Consider the following 23,891-nt stretch of genomic DNA (forward strand, 5'->3'; position numbering starts at 1 on the left):
GCTGGCTTGTTCAGGCTTGGCTTGGTGCTGTCGCGAGGCAGCTGCAGGTCTTTCCTCAGGGAGCTGCAGAGTGCCCCTGTCCTCAGGGCTGGGGGAAATCAGGGCGCTGAGAGAAGAGAGGCCCCTGAGGGGTTCCCTCCTGGGCCAGCCAGTCCTGCTGTCGGCACTGTCTGGCAGGGAGCGGGAGCTCTGCGGCCTCAGGAACCTGCCGCTGGCTGTGGCACCTGTGGCACTTGGGAGCTGACGCTGTGGGGGCAATTGTCAGGTGCAGCCTGGAGCTGTGCCCAGCTGGGGGAGGCTGGGAGCAAGCAAGGAGCCCCAGGAGCCAGCCAGCAGGGAAGTCTCTGAGCCAGGGGCAGGGTGTGCCACACGGAACCCTGGCTGGGAGATGGGGCTGCAGGCCGCGCCATGGCGGGGTGCCTTGCCCGGGGCTGCAGCGCCCACGGCCGACCCTCTCCTTACAGTGACCTCGCAGACGGCCACTGGGGCCAAGCGACGAGAGGAGCCGCTCCGTGGGCACGGGCAGAAGGACAGAGCCTTTTCAGACCCACCGCAGTCCTTGCAGGAGGCACTCTCCATGCTGGGCAGCGACGACTGGTAAGGAAGGCCCCGTTCCCTCGGTGTCCCTCTTAGCGTTAAGGTCGCTCAGAAGCGTGTCTTGGTCGTGCCTCGGAGCGCCGAGAGCCCAGAGGGCCAAAGGGCACTGGGGAAACCACTGCAGAGCAGGGAGAGCATCAAGATGGGAGAGCAGCCTTTTCTTGGCCTTGCTCTGCAGCAGTGCTGCAGCTGCAGCAGGTCTGTGCTGTTTCCTCCCTTTGCCTGCTGCTCCATGGAGCTGCAAAGGAAATGCTGAGGGAAGAGAGAAAGCTGTGGGATGAGATGATTTGCTGGCTGAAGGCAGAGGCAGGATGGCAGCAGTTTTGAGTGTAGAGATTTGGGTGCCTTGGGCCGCTGGCCCAGGGGGACTGAGTAAGATTCCTCTCTGCTCCCACTGCTGACAGCAATGGCAGGGACTCCTGCATGTGAGCCCCAGAAGCAGCTCCAGGGAGCTCCTCTTTCTGAGAAATGGACTGAGTTGTGCTTTCAAGTCCCTCAACCTGCCTTTACTCCTGAAGGGCTTGTGGCAGAAGAGAAGGAAAAAGAAATAAAATCCTCGAGTAATCTTGCACTTTTGGAATTCAACTTTTCCTTCTCACTGCTTCATATAGGCCTGAGATGTTTTGTCAATACTCACAATGGGTCCCAAAATTCTACAGAGACAGAAGGAGGCCCAGAGGTGATAACCCTACAAATGTTGCTGATATTGGTTGTCTTTTTGATGTCTGGGTTTGCATCCACTCACTGATGGATGCTTCATTCTCACAGGGATAAGCGTGAACAATTGGCCACAATGCATCTCCTTTGCTTTGCCCTGTCTCTTCTGCTTTCTCTTCCCCATATCTCTTTGGTGCCCTGTGAGGTGCAGAGAGCTTCTGCAGGTGTGGGGGGTCCTGATGACACTCGGGGGTGCCCGTGGGATCAGTTGCCAGCCCTGTGCTGCAGCCCTGATGCCTCACACACCTTCCTGAGCCTGAGGGCCTGCACAAAGCACGTGCTGAGAGATGGAGTTGTTTGCACCTTTTAGATAACATGTTGCTGTTGTGGGGGTTGTTTTAGGAAGGAGTGTTCTGGGAAGAGCCAGAGTTTCAACAGTTCTTGCCCAGGGGTAGAATCTTCTGGGACATCCTGCTGTGGTTTTGGGGAATGTGTGAGGTGGAGTGGAGTGGGTGACACACAAACCTGGACTGTAGAGTGGAAACTCAGCTCCAGCGTGGCAGGGCAGACTCTCAGTGCTGAACTGCCTGCTGGGGCTGACAAAGAAGGAAAATGCCCCAGTAACAGCCCAATGGGACTGTGTCTCAAGGACAGGTAAAGGGAGGTGACAAGAAACAGCAGCATGACCCGGCCTCACAGCTTCTAGCAGTGACAGAGGCACTTCATGTGCCAGAGATTTTCAGAAAGGACACAAATGAAGACTCTGAAAGCCCTCTCTTTGCCTCATGGATTTGTGTATGCTTTTGACAGCCACAGCATCCTGTGGCAATGTGTTCCGTGATTTGATTAAATACTCCTTGAAAAGCACCTCCCATGGTTTGACTGAGCTGCCTGCCTGGTCATTTCAGAGGGTGCTGCCTAGTTCTTGGGTAGAGAGAAAAATCAATCCTTTTGGTACTTGCCTTTCAGGGAACTGAAGGAGAAGGGACTCTTCAACATCCCACGCCTGGCTGAGTCCCATCCAGAAGTCCTGCTTTCCAGACTTCATGAGATTTGCTTGGCAGTTACCAGCGAGGTGAGAACATTGCTCTGAATTGTCCCCTATACTTCATACATGGCTTGTGGAGTAGATATGTGCTTGTTCATCTCCATGTGTGCTCAGGCACTGCCTTCATTTCTGGTTTTAGACCTTCTATTTCTAATGTCTGTCAGCTATCTGTAGGATCTGTGTGTACATGCAGCTGTATTTACTGGCAGGTCAGGTGTCTGGCACTTGTCTTTGAGTGTGGTGCCATTATAATACAAGGCAGAAACTGAGACACTAATGACATTATATGGCAGAGTCCCAGTCTCTGCCCAAGCTGTAATTGAACACTGCAAATGAGGCTGTAGATCTGAGCCTGTGTTTTCTGTTTCCTGTCTGAGTGCTTAAGGTACAGGAGTTGCTTTTTTGAACAGGAGCACTTGACTGTTTTATTTTTATGACTTGTGCCTTTATGGTTTGAAAGCATCCCTTACTTTATTTTGCTTCTTTGTTTTTCAAATCAAAGGGCCTAAAATCAAAGCAATTGACATTATAGAAGGGTTAAGTAGAACACTTCAGTGAAACATTTTCTTTATGCCTGCAGTAAGCAGGTGTGAGGCCAGAAATTGATGCCAGAGTAAGTGCCTTTCTTGGGCTCTTCTGCTCTTTCTGTGCTTTTATGTTCCTCTATACACAGCAGGACATGCTGTGATTTCCTGGGAGTTTTCCGGTTTTCTTTTCAAGGTGATTCTTATGTTTCCCCTCATGACTTCCCCAGGTGACCAACCTCCGGTCCAAGGTGTCCTGCTCTGCAGTTGTCACTCTGGGAGAGCTCTTTGCCATCTTGAAGAAGGACATGGACTCTGAGGCGGATGAGGTTGCTGTGGTCCTTTTCCACATGGTGCAGAACTCCCCAGAGTTTATTCAGAAGGCAGCCTGTCAGAGCCTGGGGATGATGGTAGAGAACATGACTCCTGCACGAGCAATGACTGTTCTCATGGACAAGGGAGTCAAGTAAGTTCTTCTTCTTCTTTTAGTGATGTTCTTCACCTTCCAGTGTGTGGGTGAGGGAAGGGATGAGAGAGAGAATGGGAATGCTGGGAGGGAAGGGTTCTGTATCCTGTATCTTCTGGGGATTCAGTGACTTAATTCTCTGATCAACCTCATTGCTTTCCTCTTGTCACCTGTTTCTGCCCTCCTGCAGCCCATTAGGTCACAGAATCACAGAACTGTAGAATATGGGGAGTTGGAAGGGGCCCATCAGGACCATCAATTCCAGCTCTTGGCTTTGCACAGAACAGCCCAAGGGTCACACACCGTATACCTGAGATGGTTGTCCAAATGCTTCTTCAACTCTGTCAGGCTTGGTGCCGTGACCACTGCCCTGGGGAACCTGTTGCAGGGCCCAAGCACCCCCTGGGTGAAAAACATTTTCCTGATATCCAAACTAAAGCTCCTCTGATGCAGCTTCCTGCTGCTTCCTGGAGTTCTCTGTCAGAGTTTCCTTGATGTGGTGAATGGAGGGGAAGTGGAAGTGCCTGCAAGGGCTAAGGATAGAGCCTTGTGCTTTTGTGGGAAGAGGGACAATTGCAATTGCAGCTGTGAGTGCTGTTGCATATTTTGCAGTGCTAAGCACAGAGGCCCTGGGGAAAACCACATATCTTCATGATGCCATTAACCTGAGAAATAAGGAGGGTCCTTGCTGGGGTGTGGAGCACATGGGGGAGAGTGTGCTGGGTATGGCACAGCCTGCACAGCAGGTGCAGCTCCTGCCAAAGGGAATCTTGTTTGAGTGTCCTGGCCTTAGAGCTCTATGTTCTATTCAACCTGATGTTTCATGTTAGCCTTGAGATGATGAATCACTTTCCAGGCACCTTCACAGGTCGAGTGCCATGGGAAGCTGAAGCAAATGCTGCCCTAAGTGTTGGTGCTGGGCCTGAAAGTCCCCAAGAGATAGTCTCTAGAACAGGACAACCTGGCTAAACTGACTGGCACCCTTTCCTCAGCTTTGCAATAGGGTAAAACACTCAGATGTATCCCTTGCCAAGGCTCACAGAAGAAACAGGCTGCATTGCTGGATATTCTGCAACTTCATGCCCCACAGCATGTTTTCCCTGCATTTGTTTTTTCCCAGAGGTCTGCAGATTTGGGGATGAATGGGTGGAAAGAGCCTCATGGCGCTGCAGCTCTGTGTACTGGGTATCCTCTAATGGGTCAGCATGAATTGTCCCTGATTTCTAAATAATTCATATGTGATCTATTACTTTAATTTTTCTCCAATGAAATTTTGGGAAAGAAATGGAGTAACAGATAGTGCAGGGAGACTGAATTCTTCCCTCTTCCATGCAGGCAGTCCTTCTGTACAATGCTAACTTAGTGTTTATCTGAGGACAGAACCTTCTGCAGGTGTCTGAAGCTGCAGGGAGAACCCAGGCTCCTTCCCCCAGCAAGGCCAGGGAGCACGCTCTGGCCAAGGCCTGTGCTGCTGCTGCTCCTTGTCCCTGTGCCCCAGGGTTTGCTCTCTCCTTCCCAGGAGCCGCTACACCCAGGCGCGGAAGTGTGTGGCCGAACTCCTCCTGTCCTTGGTGGAGAAAATGGGAGTCACCAAGCTCGCGGGCACCCCCAGGGCTGAGAGGCTGGCACAGGTGGCAGGGACACTGGCTCAGGACTGTCACAAGGACACCAGGTAATGATCTTCATGTCACCTCCAAAACCAGGAGAACCGTTTTGTGTTTGGCTATAAAGGCAAAACCACAAAAGAGTGGAAACTCAAGGAAATAATAAGGGACCTCTCTGTGTGGATAAGGGTCATCAGATCATGGAATATGCTGAGTTGGAAGGGACCCATGCAGGTCATCAAGTGCAGCTCCTGGCCGTGTGCAGGACAGCCCAAGAGTCACTCCATGTGACTGAGAGCATTGTCCAAACGCTTCTTGAGCTCTGTCAGGCTTGGTGCTGTGACCACTGCTCTGGGCTGCCTGGGGAAATGACTGTACTGGGTAACCTGAGGTTGGCCAGCAAGAAGGAGCATTGCCACCTTGCTGTGACTTGAAGGATTCTTTACTGAGATCAAAAGAGTGCTCAGATTAGCCAGTCCAACAGTTTAGGTTGCGCAATAGAAAGCCAAATGTTGGCTAATGTTCATCACTGAAGGATCCCAAACATCTAGTTCACATTAACTTAAGACTTCCCTAGAAATAGTTCAGAGGTATTTGGCAACATATTCAGTCTTTCTAAACCTCTTCTGCAGATTTCTAGAATGCTGTTTTCTGTGGCTCAGTGACCTCCAAATTTCTTCTTGAAGAAAACTGTGGTTTCCTAGTGGCAAAATCACCCCAAACCACTAAAATCCCCTTACTTTGATGATGAAATTCCCATTAATAGCTGCCAAGAACACCAGAGCAACTAGCTGTCCCTGTGCATACATACAGTATAGAATAAACAAAAGCAAGGATGAGGTGAGAAAGGTAAATTACTGTGCAATGGCAGTAGGACACTGCTAATAGGCTCTGACAACAAAGCAGATTTGTTTCGCTTGTTCTCTGGGATCCTTTGATCCCACAGAAGCACACCCCCAGTTTCAGAGAGAAATGGTATTTTTCTCTTGCCCCACGTTCTCCTCTTACCTCTTGTGTTCAGCTGCAGCACTGTGCAGTGTCAAGTGAGGTAAATCTCCCTCTTTGCTGAGTAGGTAGTGCCTTCTCATGCAAGCATTGCACCTGATGAGTTTAAGGCATCAGCCTCTTCTGTTAACACTCCTCCTTGGTTCACTTTTCTATTCTTTCCTTCTTTCCTTCCTTAGGCATTATGGACAGGAGATGGTGAAGATGTTACTGAATAATCAAAAATTTAAAAAGATTTTGGAACAATCTCTTTCCCCACATGACCTGGAAGATATCCTGACAAGAATTAAGAAGAAAGTAAGTGCTTGGCAGGAGGAATATATCCTTTGTGCAAGTATTGTGCCTGCTAAAATGAGATCAAACATACCCAATGTGTCTTTCTCTCATTCCTCTTCTGCTGAATCACTTTGCTTCTGGGAATGAGCTGTTAATCCTCAGCCTCTTCATCTGCAGACCACAGAGGAACTGCAATTATTAGGGGAAGAGTGGGGTTTTGAATACTTTGAATATTGGTCACAAAGAAGAAAGGGAAAGAGGAGAAAATGGGTTTACACTCAGTTTATGCCCCAGCCACACTCTCCCTACTCTGCCCGGAGTAAAGCAATTAAGTGGGAATGGTGCTTCTGAACATAACAGATTCTTTCCAAAAGAGACTGGAAGTAGCAGTACCAAGGAAATTTCCAAACATAGAAAAGATGTCCAAGTCAATCCTAGTTACTACGATTGCTGTCTGTCTTTTGGGAATACTGCCCTGCTGTAAAGCCCTGTGGAGCTGGAAGAAGCTTAGTGAATTCAGCACCATCCAATGGGAAATCATGTGTTTGTTTGGGGGGGATTTTATTCTTTTTATCTACACTACAGAAGGGAGTGTGCCTTGGTGCAGGAGCAGGGAGAGTAAGCGTTGAACCAAATCAACTTCCAGCATAATGGGCCAGCCTCCAAAGAGTCCAATTTTTTCTGCTGCTTCCTTTAAGACCACTCAGTGCCTGTCAGTTTGCATTATTCCCATTTATGCTCAAGACTAATGAATTTGGGAATTTAGACTGCTGCTCAGTGTGGTCGCACCCATAATCTGCCTTGGGCTACTGAAAACAAAGAGTTGGCATCACTGAATCTCTGGTCTTTTTCTTTCTGTAAATTAGGAAATGTTTCCCTAAGCCTTGGTAGCAGTGATCCTGGTTCTAACTTGTGTTTTAAAGAGGGAATTTCCTATTTTATTTTCTAAAGATTCATGAGGTTTCTCTATGTCTTTGTAGGGGATGGAAAACCAGAAGGGTGAACACCCATCTGTCAAGGAGCCGGTGAAGGAGAGGAACGATGGCTCAAAGAAGCCCCAGGCCACATTGCCTTCTAGCAAATGGTACTGAGCACTTTTGTCAGATGTGACCAAGCACATGACAAGCTTTACATGCCTCTTCCTCAGGCAAATCTTTCTGCTGGAGATGACCAGTGCCAGAGATTGTTTCCTTTCCCTACAAATGCTCTAGGATTAAAAAATGTCAACTTCTGCATTGTGTTGAACACAACTTCTCTGCAGGGCTTTCCACAAAAATTGGGTGACAAAGAGACACCCATTGGTTGCAGCTCAGACGATCCAGTGCAGTGGTAGTGGCAGTGTTGTGGAGGCTAGGAGAGGGCTAAGTCTCTGCTGCCTGACTTGAGACAAGTCAATCCAACCAGGGTTTTTTTTCATCCAAGTGGAGTCCTTTTTAGATGGGTGTTTTAATGAGAAGTCCCAGTCTAGAAGCAAGATGCCATTCCCCAAACAAGCAGTTCCCATCCATGTGGTTTGGCCTGGCTGATTCATGGTTTTCTTATCCTGAAACAGTATAAAGTTTGAATAGTAAGTAGCAAGGCAATTCCTGAGCAGCTTTGGTCAACAGGTGTCTCAACGTGGACTTTTTGTCTTGCTATTCCTGTCCTTCATAGAGTTTGCTTGTTGGACAGCATGTTTGGTTTATTTCCCCCTGTGCTGCAATCAGCATTTAAGAGAGGAATTTGGTCCTTGCTGTCTCTTCATGCCAGTGGCAGAGCTACTTGTACCTGTTCTCCTCTGATAACAGAGGGAATTTATTTAGCTCTGTCATGGTCAGCAGTGGCAGGAAAGTGACCACATGCCTCAGTAGCATGGCTAGCATCTTCCTGTGCTCATGGAAGAGATAGGTTGATCCAAGAGGATTATTCCCGGAGGGTTTGTTAAGCTGTGCATCTAGTCTCTAGGGAAGCAAATGAAATGTGAGTGTAGTTCTGGCATGTCTGGCTTCTGTTTCTATCTCTGTTCCTGATTTTCTGGATCCTTCAGCTATGCCCCTGTTCATCTGTTCAGATGCATCTGAGCTGCTTATCCAGATTGTCATGCCTGGTGTAGAGACACTTCTCCAGAATGATGAGTTTCCTTATTATAAGACACACACGTCCCATATGAGCAGGTGTTTAAACTTGGAAGTAGTGTCTCTCTTTCCCCACAAAGCATGCCTTGGAAGGCATCTGAAGATAGATCAGATGCATCTCATCCTTGGTTTTCCTGAGTGAGCAGTGATGAGAATGTCACTTGCAGATTGTCTCCCATAATGATTGTCACGAGGTCCAAGTTGTTCTTCAGAGCCTCATGATTTTCTAGCTTGAAATCACATCATTACGAAAGCTCCTCAAGATGTTTGGCTCACAATTAACTGAAGGTATTATCAGCCAAAGGTCCTAATTTGGTTTTGTTTTCCAGGGTGAAGTCTGCCCCTGGTGGACGCCTCCTCCACCATCCTAAAGCCCAGGTCACATCACCTGCAGCTGTGGAAGGAAGGGAATCACTCCAGAAGCTTTACCATCTCCTGGAAGCCAAGGGGTTTCAGGCACGGATGGAAGGAGTGGCACTCCTCCTAGATCTGTGCAAAACCAGCCCCCAGCTGATCTCCAGTAACATTGTCCAAGTATGTGGGGTATCTTCATTGCTCCTTTCATTTAGCTCCTTTCCCAAGCCTGTAGAAGTAAAGTTAATTCAGTGTGTCTTGGCACTACATCCTGGCTGTTTGGGACAGGCTGGTCCCTCTTACCCAGACAAATTTAATTCAGGTCCAAGCTTCAGGACAAGTTCTTTCAGCCCAGCTGTATTTGTCTGGCAGGTGCCTATTGCTGCTGTTCATCAGATGATGGCAGAATTTTCTGCTGGTGTAACTGCTGCTGTCTCCTACTCCCAGTTGGGTGAAGTGAAGGGAATCCAGCCATTGAAAGCATGGCAGTTATTCTCTAGACAGAAAATGGGTTTGCATGGGGAAGAGAAGTATCAGGCTGAGTTGGTTTAAATGAAATGTTTTTAAAAGGATACTTCTGTAAACTCCATCTTGTCTTGCACAGGCACAACTCTGGCTACTCATTTCCATCCTCATCCCTGTTCCTCTTGGTAAAATAGTGCTCACCCTTCTTGAGGGGCCTTTTTATCTCTTTGGAAAAGGAGGAAAACAGCTAAGGACAGATCTATCCTTTCTCCTCCCAGTGGCTGCTTTGTCCCTTTTTCCAGAAAATGGTACCTGATGATGTGGCTGTCAAGGGACTGAACCTGCTCCAATGAGAGCTGTAGAGCACATTACATTTCAGAAGTCCACCTGTTAGTTAGAGAAATGGTCTGGATCCGGGAAGAGTTGATCAGAGCCTGCCCATCTCCAGACACAGGTTCTGAGACAGACAAAATAAAAGTTAGATCTCCTCCCACCACAGTTTTGGCAAAATCATAACTGCCCTCAGTACTTGAGGCAACTGTATGGAAAAATGGGCATGGTAAATATCGGCTTCCATACTTTGAAATCAAAGGTAGTCTTCTGAATTAATAAATGGAATTGATTTAATGATTTCTAGGTGGAGAGAAATACCATAGGAACTTTTCTGTCCCCAACCAAAATTCTTAAAAACAGGAGAAAATCTTTCAAGCAGCATCAGGTTGCGCAACTATTCCAGTGAGTGGCCCACAGGAAAATGGTGAAACTGTGCAGGCAAGGGCTGACCTGACGGAAAGATCCCTTTCATCTTTTATATTGCTGAGTGCTCATTTCTGCATGCCCTCTTGAAACAAGGACATTTTAATCCAGCTTTCATCTTGTTTGTTCTCTTCACAGATTTTTGATTATTTTGTCCTGAGAATAAATGACACCCACAAGAAAGTGAAGCAGAAGGCGCTGGAGGTGCTGGCAGAAGTCATTGGACTCCTGGAAGATGCCCTGAACCCGGTGATGGTCCGTTTGGTGGTAGGGATAACAAAGAACCTGAACTCAAAGGATCCCGGGGTTCGTGCTGCAGCTGTGAACGCACTGGACAAATCTGTTGCTCATTTGGGTAAGGCTGAGCCCTGGCATGGACTCTCCTCAGCTGTGTCTCTGTCTCTCCCACACAAGAGAGCGCTGAGTGCCTTGGGAGCTGTTGCTGTCTGTGGAACGCTCCAGCTGACACCCACCAGAAGCTGTGGAGGTGCAGTCCTTATGCACCATCCCCAACAGGCTGGAATGTGCAGCAGCATTTCCCAACAGTCCCAGGAGCCCTGGGCTCTGTGCTGCTGGTCTGAAGAGCAAGTCCTGGACTACAGCTTTGCTACAATTCAGAGGCAAAGGGGTTTTGGAGTTTGCTTGGGCCCCGTCTGACTTCCCAAATGAACAGCTTTGCTGTTGGCATGAAGGGACACTGGCCCATCAGAGCTTCTGCAGAGCAGCCACCTGGAAGGCTCCACAAGGCACTGGGGGAATATGCCTGAAAAATGGAGTGTTGAAGAGGCAGGTCTTCAGGGGGCAGTTTCCACTTTCTCCACTTCAGCTGCTCTGTGAACTCACAAACTGCCTGAGTCAGTGCCTTTCTGTGTCCCAAGTATGGGCTTCTTCCCTTTTTGCTCTGGGATGCAAAACCTTTTCACTGCTTCCATGTGACTGAACTCTTGAGGTCCCTGATGTGAAATGTTTTAACATCGCTCCTGGGACAGCAGACAGCTTTGGATTTACAAATGTGAAAGGAGAGCTTTTCTTTTGGAATTTTAAACCCTGCCAAGTAGGCTGGAAGGAAAGAAAAAAAGGATTCAAAAATCAGCAGAAATCGACTTTATTGTATAAAATGGGGTTGCCCCTGCCCTTTCCCTCCCCACTCTCCTTTCTCCTATGTCCTCAGAAGAGTGAGCAGAGATGTGTGTTTCACTTGTAGATGAAGTATCAATGATGAAAGAGCTCAGCCACCAATGGAGCCAACTGAGTGGCCAAGCTCTGCTGGAGGTCACGGAGCGTATCACAGGTATGGCCTCCCCTTCTAAGCCAAGAGGTCTCTGAGGGAGTATTTACAGGGGATGCCTGTGAACAGAGAGCAGAGTAGCTCCTCCACATCAGGAGGTGCTGAGCTTGTCCCTCCTGCCCAATAGCCAAGGCAGGTGTATTTGGCAGGCTTTCCCTGGCTGCTGCAGAGCTGTGCAGCCTCTGAGATGGGGGCAGAACCCTCACTGAGGCTGAGCTGTCACTGGGGCTCTTCTCAAGTTCCGTAGTGACCAAAGTCTTTAACTGCATTTAAACTCAAATGAAGTCCCATTTTAAAATGGGAACCATAATCCTTTTCCTGCTTAGCAGAATTGGTTTTGGGTACTTTCAGGAGCTCTTTCAAAGTTGATGACTGCTAATGGATTAACAGCATAGAGAAAATGAAGTCTCTTCCACCAGAGAGTAATAAATGGATACTACATAACATTTTGCCTGATCAGAAAATAAGACTGGTCTCCTGAGCATTTCAGGTGTTGATCTCTCAGCCAAATCTGCCATGCAAGGAGCTTGTTGGTAGTAAATTTTTGTCTGTGTTTGATACAGTTCAGTTCAGAAAGTGAGCAGAGAGCAGATTCCAGAGACAATGTGAGAAAACACTTGTGTTCTGGCTAAATTTCAGTCCCCTGTGTAGCCTTTTTCTGTGCCCCTATTTCAGTGCACATTGTAAGAAAAAATGCCATTAACATTGGGAAGGGAAATGCCATTAAAATGTGGAGATGCTCAAATGTCAGGGCAATGGGGCCTGGGTAATTCTCTAAGACACACGGAGGTTTGAAAGAGTTCTTTGTTGGAAGCCACAAAAGCACTCTGCCAAAGACACCAGCTCGTCACTGATGTTTCTCATCCAGCTATCAAGCAGCACCCATCTCTGGTGGGCTGGAGTTTTGAAGTGTGTTCTAATACTGCCCTTTGCTGTGGGCCATGGAGCAAGGGGAAGAGTCAGATGAGACTTTTGGCCCCTGACATCAAAGTTACAAAAATGGAATCATCCCTTTTATTAGAAATTTCTCAACTGCCTTTGTAGGATGTATTTCCAAATCTTCCGTGTGGGTTTAGACAATTTCTTAATGGAAATAAAAGGCAATTTGACATTTTATTCATTGTTCATGCAGAAACAAATTGTGAAATAATTTAGTAAAGGTACCAAGTCTGCCACAGGTACAAGGCTCTGTTTGGAGAAATTAGTCCTGAGGGGTTGGTGGCTCTGTTTCAAGGATGATCAGCTGCTTTGCCCATTTCTGGCTCATGGGGCTCTGTGTGCTATTTCACTGATCTTGGCCAGAGAGGCTTCCAAGAAGCAAAACCAGAGGTAGATCCTTGTTTGCATTGAGGTTGATGAGTAAGGAGCTGTGTCTCTGTCCCGGCAGATCTTGTGGAGTGGGTTTATGCCAGGAGCCCTGAAGTGGTCCAGCGCTACGCCCTGCCCGTGCTCTGGTCCTGCCTGGAGAACAAGGCGCTGCCTGTCCGAAGCGCCAACATCTGCGCTGTGGTCACCAAGCTTGCCTGTGCCCTCTGCGAGGTGATGGGCACCCAGCTGATCAAGTGTGCTGAGAGCAAGCCTCCACACGTGCAGGAAAACCTCTCCAGCCTTTTGGGCTGGTGAAGGTTTCATGTTCTCCAGAAAGCTGACCAAGTTCTGAGTTGGACACCTCCGGATGGGAGTTTTAGCTGTGCCAAAAATGACCAAAGACTAAGGAAGGGTGTGCATCTGCCCCACTCTCTCCATCACCCTTCCTAGTCATGGCGTGGGGGGCCTGAAGCAACTCCAGACTGAGGATTAGGTGAAGATCAAGCATGGATCAGCCTCACACAGAGGTAAGCGGGGAGCTGGGCTACTCTCTGGTGGGAGGAAGGGTCTTTTGGCAGCCCAGAGAGGCTGCGCTCACTGGCAGGGAATACTTGTGCCCTGCATGTGCCCCCTGCAAGGAGCTGTGCTGCTGCCAGTGCCCCTGGAGCTGTTGGGCTGCTGAGCTGTGGGGCAGGGAGAGGAGCAGGAGGCTGCATGTGCAGCTGAGCCATTCCTGGAGAGCACAGGGCTCTGGGCTCCCTGCTGTCCCAGGGCAGCCCAGTGGCCAGGCTGTTCCTGTGGTAGCTCTGGGGAAGTGGGGCAGGATTTTCCCCTGGCCTGCTTCAAGTGTCTGCCAGGGAGGAGCATGTTTCCCTGTGCAGCTCTTTAGAAGCTTCCAAGGAATCTGTTCCATGAAATATGGAGCTTCAGATGCTTTAGATTTTCATTGCAGTCTCTGTTAAACTTTGTGTCTCCCCTTTGCAGGCCTGACTGGCTACAGTCTTACCAAGAGGTTTTCCCTGGATGTTTCTGATGTTCCCTTACCGAAAAAGTCCTTGCCTCCAGTCCAGAAGAGCTGTTTTTTCTCAAAGATCAGGAAGAGGCCGCTGACTGACCGAAGAGTGTTTCAAGAATAGGATTTATGTTTTAGGCTTTAAAGCTGCAGATGTACATATGTTCTGATATTTAGATGTAGTTTTTAATAAATGTGTTTTGATCATATTTTAAATTTTGATGACATCATTTTAATTGTATTTATTTTATTGTGATTATTTTAAAATCTAAAAAAAAAAAAAAAAGAAATTACATAAACCGAAGGAGATTGGGAGTGCATCTCACTCGATGTGCCAGTGTCTCACCACGTTCTTTCCTCACTTGGCCTCTCCTCTTCCTCTTTTGCCATGATTTTTTTGTGCTATTTGTGCTGCTCTTTGTTACTTGGCATTACTACAGGACCAACTGTTCACATGTTTGGGGGACAATGAACCCAAAGGATCCTGTCTTGTCCAAAGTTTTCTACCTGGATGTGTTCTGTGCTCCCCAAAGGCCTAAGCAAAGAAACCAAGAGTAGTGTGCCCAAATGGGAAAGCTTTGCTCCTCTGCAATCTCACACAGGTCTGGCTCACAGGTGTCTTCAATCACAATTCCATAGGTAAGAAGAGGTTGTGTATTTCACTGGGAAAAGATGCACTGCTTTGGAAAAGTCATCTGTATGTATATTTACCCAGGACAGCAGTCCAGCTGTGTTGTTTGCAGGAGGATGAGTGGACTGTGAGGTCAAGAACAAGTGACAAGGGTTCCTCAAATCTAAACTGGAGTCTGGGTACCATTCAATCCACAGCTGAGAGATCATTTGTTCCCATGGACCAGTGCTTGCAAGGGTAATGAATTCCTGCATAGCTGGAACAAGCATTTCTGGATTCAGCTCCAGCTCTTTGTGGGCTGCATGATCATTGACAATGCTCCCTATTGTCCTTGGTTAGAGTCTAACGATGTATTCCAATCCCGTCCTCGAGAGCTGTTGAAACCAGGAGGGGCATTGTACTTTTCCTCATCTCCTGTTAATGGGCCCATCAATGCCTTTCCCCATGACTCAGAGATAACTCCCTCTGGGAGCCATTTCTGTCTAATGGACCCACCTCATGACTCATACAATTACAACAGCCCATTGTGAAATGCTGTGCCCAGGAGGAGGAACTAAGCATCCCCACCTGGATACAATCTGGAGTTTGGGACAGAACAAGAGTTGGGGGGGGATAGAATGTAAGCAAACAAAGCCCAGAAGGTAATCTCACACCTGAGGAATTGCAGCTGTACTAATTATCACAGATTAGAAACAGGCCTGCCCTTAATAGGCCACAGCTGTGTCCAATAAGAAGAGTGCTACAAAAGAGTGGTTGAGGAGCGAGATGGAGTTTGTTGGCTGTGCTGTGAAGAAGGAGCTATTGCTCTGATGAGCTGCCCATGAGAAATCATTGAGAAGGTATGAGAGCTTTGCAATTAGATCACAACAAACAAGTAGTCTTTCCACTGGATCTTTGGAAGACGACACGCTTCTACAGGATCACTGCTCCAGCAGAACAACATCTGCTTTTCTAGGAGGACTGCAGCCGCTATCTAACTGGACTGCCACCAATACCCTGATCAACAGGGTGTCAGGTTGTATTATGACTCTGTCAGTGGTTTTTCTTTTGTATTACTGTATGTGTTTTGGTTGGTGGGGTTTTTTTGTTTGTTTGGTTTGGTTTTGTTTCTTTTTTCCTTTTCCTAGTAAATTGTATTTCTAACTTGGAGTCTCTTGCTGGTTTTGCTTTCAAACCAGAATGCCTTTCCAGAAATTATTTTGCAGTTTCGTTTGATAGTAATTTGAAGCTTTTAAATGTCACATTTCAATTTGCTTTGCCTTAAGGAAAGCCACTTCTGGGCTCAGTGGAAACTGTGACCTTTTGACAGCAAATTCCTCATGGTTGCCAGCTTCTGATGTTACAGAAGAAACTGCACGTGATTGCGTTAATTGGGTTTTCTGAAGGAAAAACTCTGTGTATCACATGGCTGCATGTGTTCGCTTAGCTGTGGGTCTAGTCGTGGCCTAGTAAAGCCCAGGCAGGGTGACATGTTGCAGGGAAAACTGGTCCATGAGCTTATGGGGTTGCCACCAGCAGCAGGTCCTTTGGGGATTTCTCTGTAGACAAAATTAGAGACCTGCTCTATGCTGCAATATTCTCTTAGATCTTTCTAAAATATCCTAGAAAAGGCTGTGAAACTTCACATCTCTTTGCACAGCCACCGTTTGAAGAGGGACATTTTTGTCCCTCCTCAAAGCTATTGCTCTTGCACACCAAAACCATGAACATCCACAAACAGCAGTGATGCATGGTCCTCCTGCTGCTGCTGCTTTAAAGCACTGGGAAGTGCAGAGCTGGGTATTACCAATATGAGCACTTAATTAGCATTTGGTGCTCCTTCACCATATCCAGATCTCAGGGCTTTTAGTTTCAAAGCAGCCCCTGTACCGGCTCTAGGGAAGACCAGTAAATGGGAAACAGCAACTGCCAGCCTTGCAGGCGAGTTGGGGAAAACCTGGAGTGTCTGAATCAAAAGACGAATGGGAAGAGTGGAATTGCCAAAGCCAAAGCTTTGTTAGGAGAGCAGGATCAGTTTTTTGCATGAAAATAATTTTGGACCTCCTTTTTGTATCTTGTGCAGAAAAAGGGGGCTTAATAATTCAGTGCTACTTAAAAACACAGTGGGATCTAGCTCTGTAGTGGTTCACAATGAAGCAGACTGCCTGCTTTGTCACTGCCAGCCCTGGTGACCCTGCAAGGAACTGGAGTGTATCCCATGCCTGTTTTACCTCCAAGCAAAGCTTGGTTTTGCTTATTAGTGTGGAATAAATAAAAGAGTAATAAAATGGACAATTAAGCTGGTCTCTTTGGAGGATATGCTCATGCTTTCACATGTCAGTCCTGTACCACATGCTCCCAAGGCTTGTCACTCATCATGAAATATTTTAATTAAGAAACTCAGATCCCATGTTACACCTGAATAAAATTGCATCAGATCATCAAGAATTCTGTTGGCAAGAACAAGACAAAAGCTTTCTGACACTCACTTGGATGTGTCCTGGATTTATGCAACCTTCTGTGAAAAGCTGCTGTAGGCAGAGTGTTTGGAGTTGGTTTGGGCCTTTATGAGAGATATGTGGAACAGTCTGCAGGGCTCTCCTGGCAGAAAACTGTTTGTCCTAGCCCGGGGACATTGAGCTGGCAGAAGCGGAGCAGCCCCACTCCCAGCCCAGGAGTCTGTGAGCTGAGCCACACTGGGGAGAAAAGACACTGAGGGGCTCCAGCCCAGCTGCTTCACCTGCCGTGCCACTCCACGGAGCTCTGCCATTGGGAGAAAGTCCATGCCGGATGTGCCACTGAACTTTCATCGGCTGCTGGAGCTACTCCATGATAGCTCCTGTTCTTCCTAAGGGAGAACCTGGGGCCATCTTGGAACATCTGTCCTGGGGGGATTTTCCTCTGGCACTTTGGGTCTTTGTTCCAGTGGGAGGACGGTGAGGTCTGACAGTTTGATATCTAGAAGTTACTGGCCTTTTTTCTTGCTTTTCAGGCTTTCTGTTAATAAACTGTTGGGTTTTTTCCCACTTTCATCGATTAGTATTCAATTCCTATTGCTGGAGAGGGATTGTTGGAACATTTTAGAGGAGATGACCTATTGCAGTGTGTCCTGTTTTGTCTCAGAGTGTGTGAGACAGATGGCTTCACACAGGAGCATCCCCATGGCTGCTGAGGGGAAGTCACAGAGGAAGACAAACCCAGGATTTCTGAGGGAAATTCCTTGACACCAAACCAACCTGAGTCATCAAACAGCACACCTGACGTTTCCAGACATGGGCCAAAGGGGAAACCTTTCAGTGTGTTTGGTTCAGGCCGGGTTATGCTCAAGGCAAAGGTGTGTCAGGGCACTTGGCTCCTTCTCGCCTCATTGTGTCCGGCACGCACAGGAGCCCAGAGCTCCTGCAGAAACCATCGCAGCACTCAGTGGGAGCAGCTTGTGTCCAGTGCTCACATAGAGCTGTGGAGTCCAGCACTGCAGCTCATTGGAATGAGGAACTGTTCCAGCCCTCTTGGGAGGAGCTAAGGAGCTGTGGCCTTCAGATCAGCTCCTTGCCAGCTCTTGATTTGCTGCCCTGGGAGAGCTGCTGCTTGTGGCAACACTTGTTTCACAGCTGACAGCCCTGCTCTGCTGGCCAGCAGCCATTGCAGGAGCTTGTGCTGGTGCCATGGAACCTTTCAGATCTTCCTAAGGAAAGCTCAGGGCCGAACTTGTCAAAAGAGCATTGCCTGGGTGATGCCTCTGACATTAAATCTTTCCTCTGTGCTCTGTGTGACACTAAGTAAATATTTGAGGAAGCAAGTTTGGTGCTCCAGAAATTCCTCAAAACAGTCAGTTAAACTGTAAGAAAACATGATTTGGAATGTGTAATCTGACTTTAATTCATTGTGCGGAAAGCTACAGGAGCACTTCTGAGCTGTGTGTCTAGCCTGAGTGATCTTGCCACCAAGAACTGAGAAAAGTGGGAGAGATGGAATCAGCAGCACAAGTATCTGCACTGTGATTCTCCCACAGGCCTGAGGACAGGACCCCCTTCCTCTGGGCCATGGCTTTTTACCCCACATCAAAACTTGGTGCCTCGGATTGTGGTGGTGAACGGGCCCGGCCTTGTCCGGCCCCACGGTGACCTGGGACACGCTTGTCAGGCCTCGGCCTTGCTGAGCAGCCCCTGGGCTCAGCTCCTCCTGAGCTCCTCAGAGACACGGAGTGCTCCCAGGAACTGCTGCTGTCTGACGAGCTCCTGGGCTCTCCTGTGAACAGCCTTGGAAAGCCCTTTTGTTGCCTGAATGGCATGGCATCCTTCTTCTCCCACTGTCAAAGGCAGGCTGCTGACCTACAGTGCGGCCATGACGAAGCATTTGATGGCTGAGGCCCACTCTCTCGTGGCCCATAAAGAGCGCTCCAAAAGGAGGCCCTTGGAGCTCTCCTGGACCTCAGGGGCTGCCAGCAGCAACCTCCCTCTGACTGGGGCCTCTCAGATGCAGCGAGCTCTCAAGTTTGCTGCGCTGGCAGGATGAGCGACCAACAATGGATCCTGGGCCAACAGCCCCACTCCTGGAGGCTCCGGTTTAACCACTGTTAGGCTTGAGTGCTGTTAAGCTTTTAGGCCATATTCCTTTTTAGCCTTGTTCTTTCTGTGCCTTTGTCAGAAGCACCTAAACACACACACACACACACAGTTCTCAGAGTGTTTCTCGTTTGATAGACTGAATTTTGTTTGTTGCTTTTTTTTTTCCTTCTTGTTCCTTAATCAAGTAGTAAGTAGCGGATGTCAATCAACTAATAGTGTGGATGTTGCCAATGAATTTTCTTGAGCTGTTGCTCAATATTCAATCTGGTTTTTACTGAACCTTGCCTGGGAATTTTTAAGCAATCTCAGACACTTGTTCATAACAAGCCTTGGGAGCATGAGGTGCAGTGTTGACACTGGAAAGCAGGAGAGTCATTCCAAAGGAACGTGTTTGCCTGCCCATTTTATTACTCTTCTGTTTATTTCACTCTAATAAGCCTAGCCAAGCTTTTCTTGGAGCAGAATGTTTGTGGGATACACTACGGCGTTATCCCAAAGCTCTGAGCTGAATGGCACCCAGGCTGGAGTGGAAATAGATTTGAGGAGCCCTTGTCACTTGTTCTTGGCCTCACAGTCCACTCATCCTTCTGCAAACAAGTTGCAAACAACACAGCTGGACTGCTGTCCTGGGTAAATATGCATACAGATGACTTTCCCAGAGCAGTGCATCATTTCCCAGTGAAATACACAACCTCTTCTTACCTATGGAATTGTGATTGAAGACACCTGTGAGCCAGACCTGTGTGAGATTGCAGAGGAGCAATCTCACACTCCTCTTGGTTTCCTTGCTCAGGCCTTTGGGGAGCACAGAACACATCCAGGTAGAAAACTTTGGACTAGACAGGATCCTTTGGATCCATTGTCCCCCAAACATGTGAACAGGTGGCCCTGTTGTAATGCCAAGTAACAAAGAGCAGCACAAATGACACAAAGAAACCATGGCAAAAGAGGAAGAGGAGAGGCCCAGTGAGGAAAGGACGTGGTGAGACACTGACACATTGAGTGAGCTGCACTCCCATGACCTCTAGGCTAGCAGGTCCTGGTCCACATTCTCTATTTGGTTTATTTAAATTTAAATTTTTTTTTTTTTTTAAATCTTCAAAATACAATATATACAATTAAAAAGATGTCATCAAAATTTGAAGATAGAATCAAAACATTTATTCACAACTACATCCAAATATCAGAATATAAATCCATCTGTAACTGTGAAGACTAACACATAAATCCCATTCTTGTGAGACTCTTCAGACTGGCAGCAGCTTCTTCCTGAGCTTGGAGGATGGAGCGCTCTTCTGGATGGGAGGCAAGGAGAACATTGGAAGTGTCCAGAGAAAACCTCTTGGTAAGACTGTAGCCAGTCAGGCCTACAAAGGGGAGACACAAGATGTAACAGAGATTGCAATGCAAACCTAAAGCAGCTGAAGCTCCATATTTCATGGGACAGATTCCTTGGAAACTTCTAAAGAGCTGCACAGGGAAACATGCTCCTCCCTGGCCGAAACTTGAATCAGGACAGGGGAAAACCCTGCCCCACTTCCCCAGAGCTACCACAGGAACAGCCTGGCCACTGGGCTGCCCTGGGACAGCAGGGAGCCCAGAGCCCTGTGCTCTCCAGGAATGGCTCAGCTGCACATGCAGCCTCCTGCTCCTCTCCCTGCCCCACAGCTCAGCAGCCCTACAGCTCCAGGGGCACTGGCAGCAGCACAGCTCCTTGCAGGGGGCACATGCAGGGCACAAGTGTTCCCTGGCAATGAGCACAGCCTCTCTGGGCTGCCACAAGACCCTTCCTGATGCCAGAGAGCGGCCCAGTTCCCACCTCACCTCTGTGTAAGGCTGAGCTATGTTCACCTTGTCCTCATTTGGAAATTACTTCAGGCCCCCCATGTCATGACTAAGAAGGGAAGTGGAGAGAGCAGGGGCAGATGCACACCCTTCTGTAGGCATCCCCAGCTCCTCTTGGCAACTTGTTCCCAGTGCCTCTCCAGCCTCACTATAGAGAATTTCTTCCTAGAAAATTGCTAAGAGGATAAAAATGTTTCTGTAAATGCATCAGCCACAAATGGAGAGCTAAGGAATATCTCTGTCTTCTCCTGGATGTGGGGGGAAACACGGAACAAAGGATGAGGAAAAGACTGAAGAACTTAATGCACTCTTCCCTAGGTAAAAACTGTCAGGATGGCTGGGCCCCGGGAATGGTGCAATTCAGTGGGATTAAATCCAGCTGGCGCCTGGTCACAAGTGGTGTTCGCCAGGACTCAGCGCTGGGGCCAGTTGTGATTCCTATCTTTGTCAATGATGTGGAGGAGAGGATCAAGGGCACCTCAGGCAGTTTACAGACCATGCCAAGCTGGGTGGTAGTGTTGATCTGCTGGAGGGCAGGAAGTCTCTGCAGAGAGCTCTGGACAGGCTGGATCATGGGCTGAGGCCACTTGCATGAGGTTCAACAAGGTGAAGTGCCCTGTCCTGCGCTTGGGCCACAGCAGCCCCATGGAAGGCCACAGGCTGGGGGCAGAGTGGCTGGAAAGCTGCCCAGCAGAAGAGGACCTGGGGATGCTGGGTGGCAGTGGCTGAACGTGAGGCAGGTGTGCCCAGGTGGCCATTAAGGCCAATAGCATCCCATCCTGGGATATGCTTTAGTGGTGGCCTTGGCAGTGTCAGGGGTCTCAGGTGATTGGAAGGACTCTATGGTCTTAAAGGTCTTTTCCAATGGAAATAGTTCTGCAATTCTAAACCTCCATTCCTGTTTTGGAAGGATGCAGTTCCAAATAGATGTGCATTTGTGTTTTTAAGGAATTTAGCATTGACCTCTCCTTGAAAGTAATAGGAATTAGGCTTGAAATGTTCTCAAAACACTTTAATTCCTTGATCTTAAGCTGTGTGTTTGAATTGAGGTGCTTTTGTACAGGAAGGTTGGACCATGGGATAAATGCAGGCAATTCAGCTGCAAGGGCATTTGTTTCATCTGCTTTCCTGCTTCCTTTCCCCATGGGTGGCAGATTTGAGAGTATTTGTCTTGTTCTTTGACTTCTGGCTCAGACTTGCTCATGGATGTGTTGTAAAATCTTATCTACCCCTTTGTAGTGAAAAATGCTTGCAGACTGGTGGGAATTGCTAGAGACAAGGCTTACAAAACCGGTATGATTAGCCCAGTGTCCTTGCTTAAATCCAGGTACCCTTGTATTAAAAAGGAACTAACTATTCTAACTCCCCTGCCCCCCCCCCCCCCCTTTTTAAAAAGCTTTTGTTGCTCTTGGGGCAAGACCTGTGTGCTACTCCAACTCTTTGTTGTCAAATGTGTGGAGTGCTGTGGCTGCTGTAGCAGCAGCCTGAGTTCAGTGGGAACAAGCCCAAAGCACTGGGTCCCACAACAGTGGGCACGGTGGGAGACCTCCCTCTGCTGCCGTGGCCATCCAGCCACGGGGAGAGCAGCTGCTGAGGCTTCCCCCATTCTGCCAAGAGCACTGCCTCCAGCATGTGAACTGTATGGCCATGATTCTGCCAGAATGTGAAAAACACATAGTTTCAATAGATTTTGATGTTGTCTGACATCACGTGACTGGAGCAGTTTGGTGGGCAGGGCCATGGCAGGGATCAGTGGCTGGCAGTGGCACTGGCAGTGTTATTTTCCCAGGCAGGCTCCTGATCCAGCTGTGGGGGAAGGCACCAGCAGCTGTATCAGCCCAGCGAGCAGCAGCACATGGAGGAGACCCTCATCTACAGAGATCCCGTCACCCCATTGCTCCCCCCATGGCAGAGGGGAATGATTCTGCCGCAGGAGAAGGGCTGCAGCAGCCTGGAGACTCCTTCAGGCAGGGCTTGGTGCAATCTCCTTCCTGCAGCTATGCCTGGAGGATGTTGGCCTGCAGCAGCGGTGCCGATGCCCAGGAATGCTGCTGGGCTCAGGGGGCAGAGTGTGTACAAAAGCTGATTATATCGGCCCACTGAACACTGGGGGCATCTGATGCAGAGTGCAAAGCTTCTTTGAATGGATAGGAGAGATGAGACTTGAAGAAATAATTTTGCAGTTGCAGAAAAAGGGATCAAACCCCCCAGTCATGTGGGTCAGGCTTAGTTCTGCCAAATCAAGGATGATTAGGTTTATCTGCTCTGTTGGGGAGTATTTCAGAATGACCTGCCCCATGCTATTTACATTAAGAAAATTTGGAATTGTCAGGAACTGCCAGGATCAGAAATGTTTTCAGGCAGATCATGTTTTTGTTGGGTTTGGATGTCTCTGCAATAAAGAAAGTAGGAAATAAACCCCTGGAACAATGAAGTAGAGCAAAGAGGAATGTTTAGATGGTGAATTTTTTCCCCACAGCTCTTGGCCAATAGAATTTTGGGGTCATCTACTGGGGAGTGCAAAGTTGCTTTTTCTTCCACCGCCCGGTGCCATTGTCTTAGTCCCAGTACTTTGATGAGAAGAGAATTAAACAAAATCCCACACCAAGAAGCTGCAACCCAGAACCGAGTGGGAATTACAGAATTAAAGGCCTTGAAAAGCAGCTTTGGAGAGGGCCTACATCCTAGATAGTGTGAAACCCTCAGGCCAGGCTGGGCTTATGCCTGGCTGCCCTTGAGGAGGGCATGGAAGGGGATGGAGTTGGGGTGGGGTTTTGCAGCCATGGAAACGAGAGATCCATGGGGAGCGTGTCACAAAGGGGCAGCCCCAGGCTGGGCTGCTGAAGGTTGTGCTTGACACGGCCACAGTGGCAGCAGACGCGTCTGGCTCTGCCTCTCTGTGCCGAGCGCTGGCGATTGGAGTCACCCGGCCTTGTTCTAAGGCTGGGTACCGAGCTCCCGTCGCTGCCAACTGCGAGAGCGATCCCAGATTCAAACCCAGACACTTCTGCCTGGCAGAAGCACGGGTTTGGAGATGGACTTTACTAGAAAAGGCAAGACCACGGAAGGGAAAGGTGAGGAGAGAAGGGAGCTAAAAGGCCAGAGCCAAATGGAAAAACAATCCCCCCAGATTTCAGGGACAACTGGTCCATGGTAGTCAGTGCTGGCTCTGTGTAGGTGGCTGACATCTACAGATGATCCTGCAAGGACACCCCTGGTAGCACAGTATTGTCTCATTAGTTTATGCTGCTTTGTCCTTTTTGACAGTGGCCAAATCCCTCATAGTGTCAGCCAGGAGAGGGGCTGTGGCCACAACTGAGCCCAAATTGGAGATGGTCATGAGATGCAAATCCTGTTGCTTTCTTTGCCATCAATGTTGGGTTTCACTACAGAT

General features: G+C 48.4%; 1 protein-coding gene across 1 annotated transcript; it reads left to right on the forward strand.

Annotated features, from left to right (window-relative positions):
* Nucleotides 1-388: 388 nt before the first annotated feature.
* On the forward strand, nt 389-12,881 carry LOC132324376 (TOG array regulator of axonemal microtubules protein 2-like). Its single transcript, XM_059840423.1, has 10 exons — nt 389-597; nt 2,224-2,329; nt 3,057-3,292; nt 4,812-4,964; nt 6,081-6,198; nt 7,158-7,261; nt 8,621-8,825; nt 10,005-10,221; nt 11,071-11,157; nt 12,542-12,881. Exons 1-10 carry the CDS (start codon nt 389-391, stop codon nt 12,775-12,777), a joined length of 1,671 nt encoding a protein of 556 aa, XP_059696406.1. The 3' UTR covers nt 12,778-12,881.
* The last annotated feature ends 11,010 nt before the right edge of the window (nt 12,882-23,891 follow it).

Source organism: Haemorhous mexicanus, chromosome 3 (assembly GCF_027477595.1).
Source record: "Haemorhous mexicanus isolate bHaeMex1 chromosome 3, bHaeMex1.pri, whole genome shotgun sequence".
Lineage (NCBI taxonomy): Eukaryota > Metazoa > Chordata > Aves > Passeriformes > Fringillidae > Haemorhous > Haemorhous mexicanus.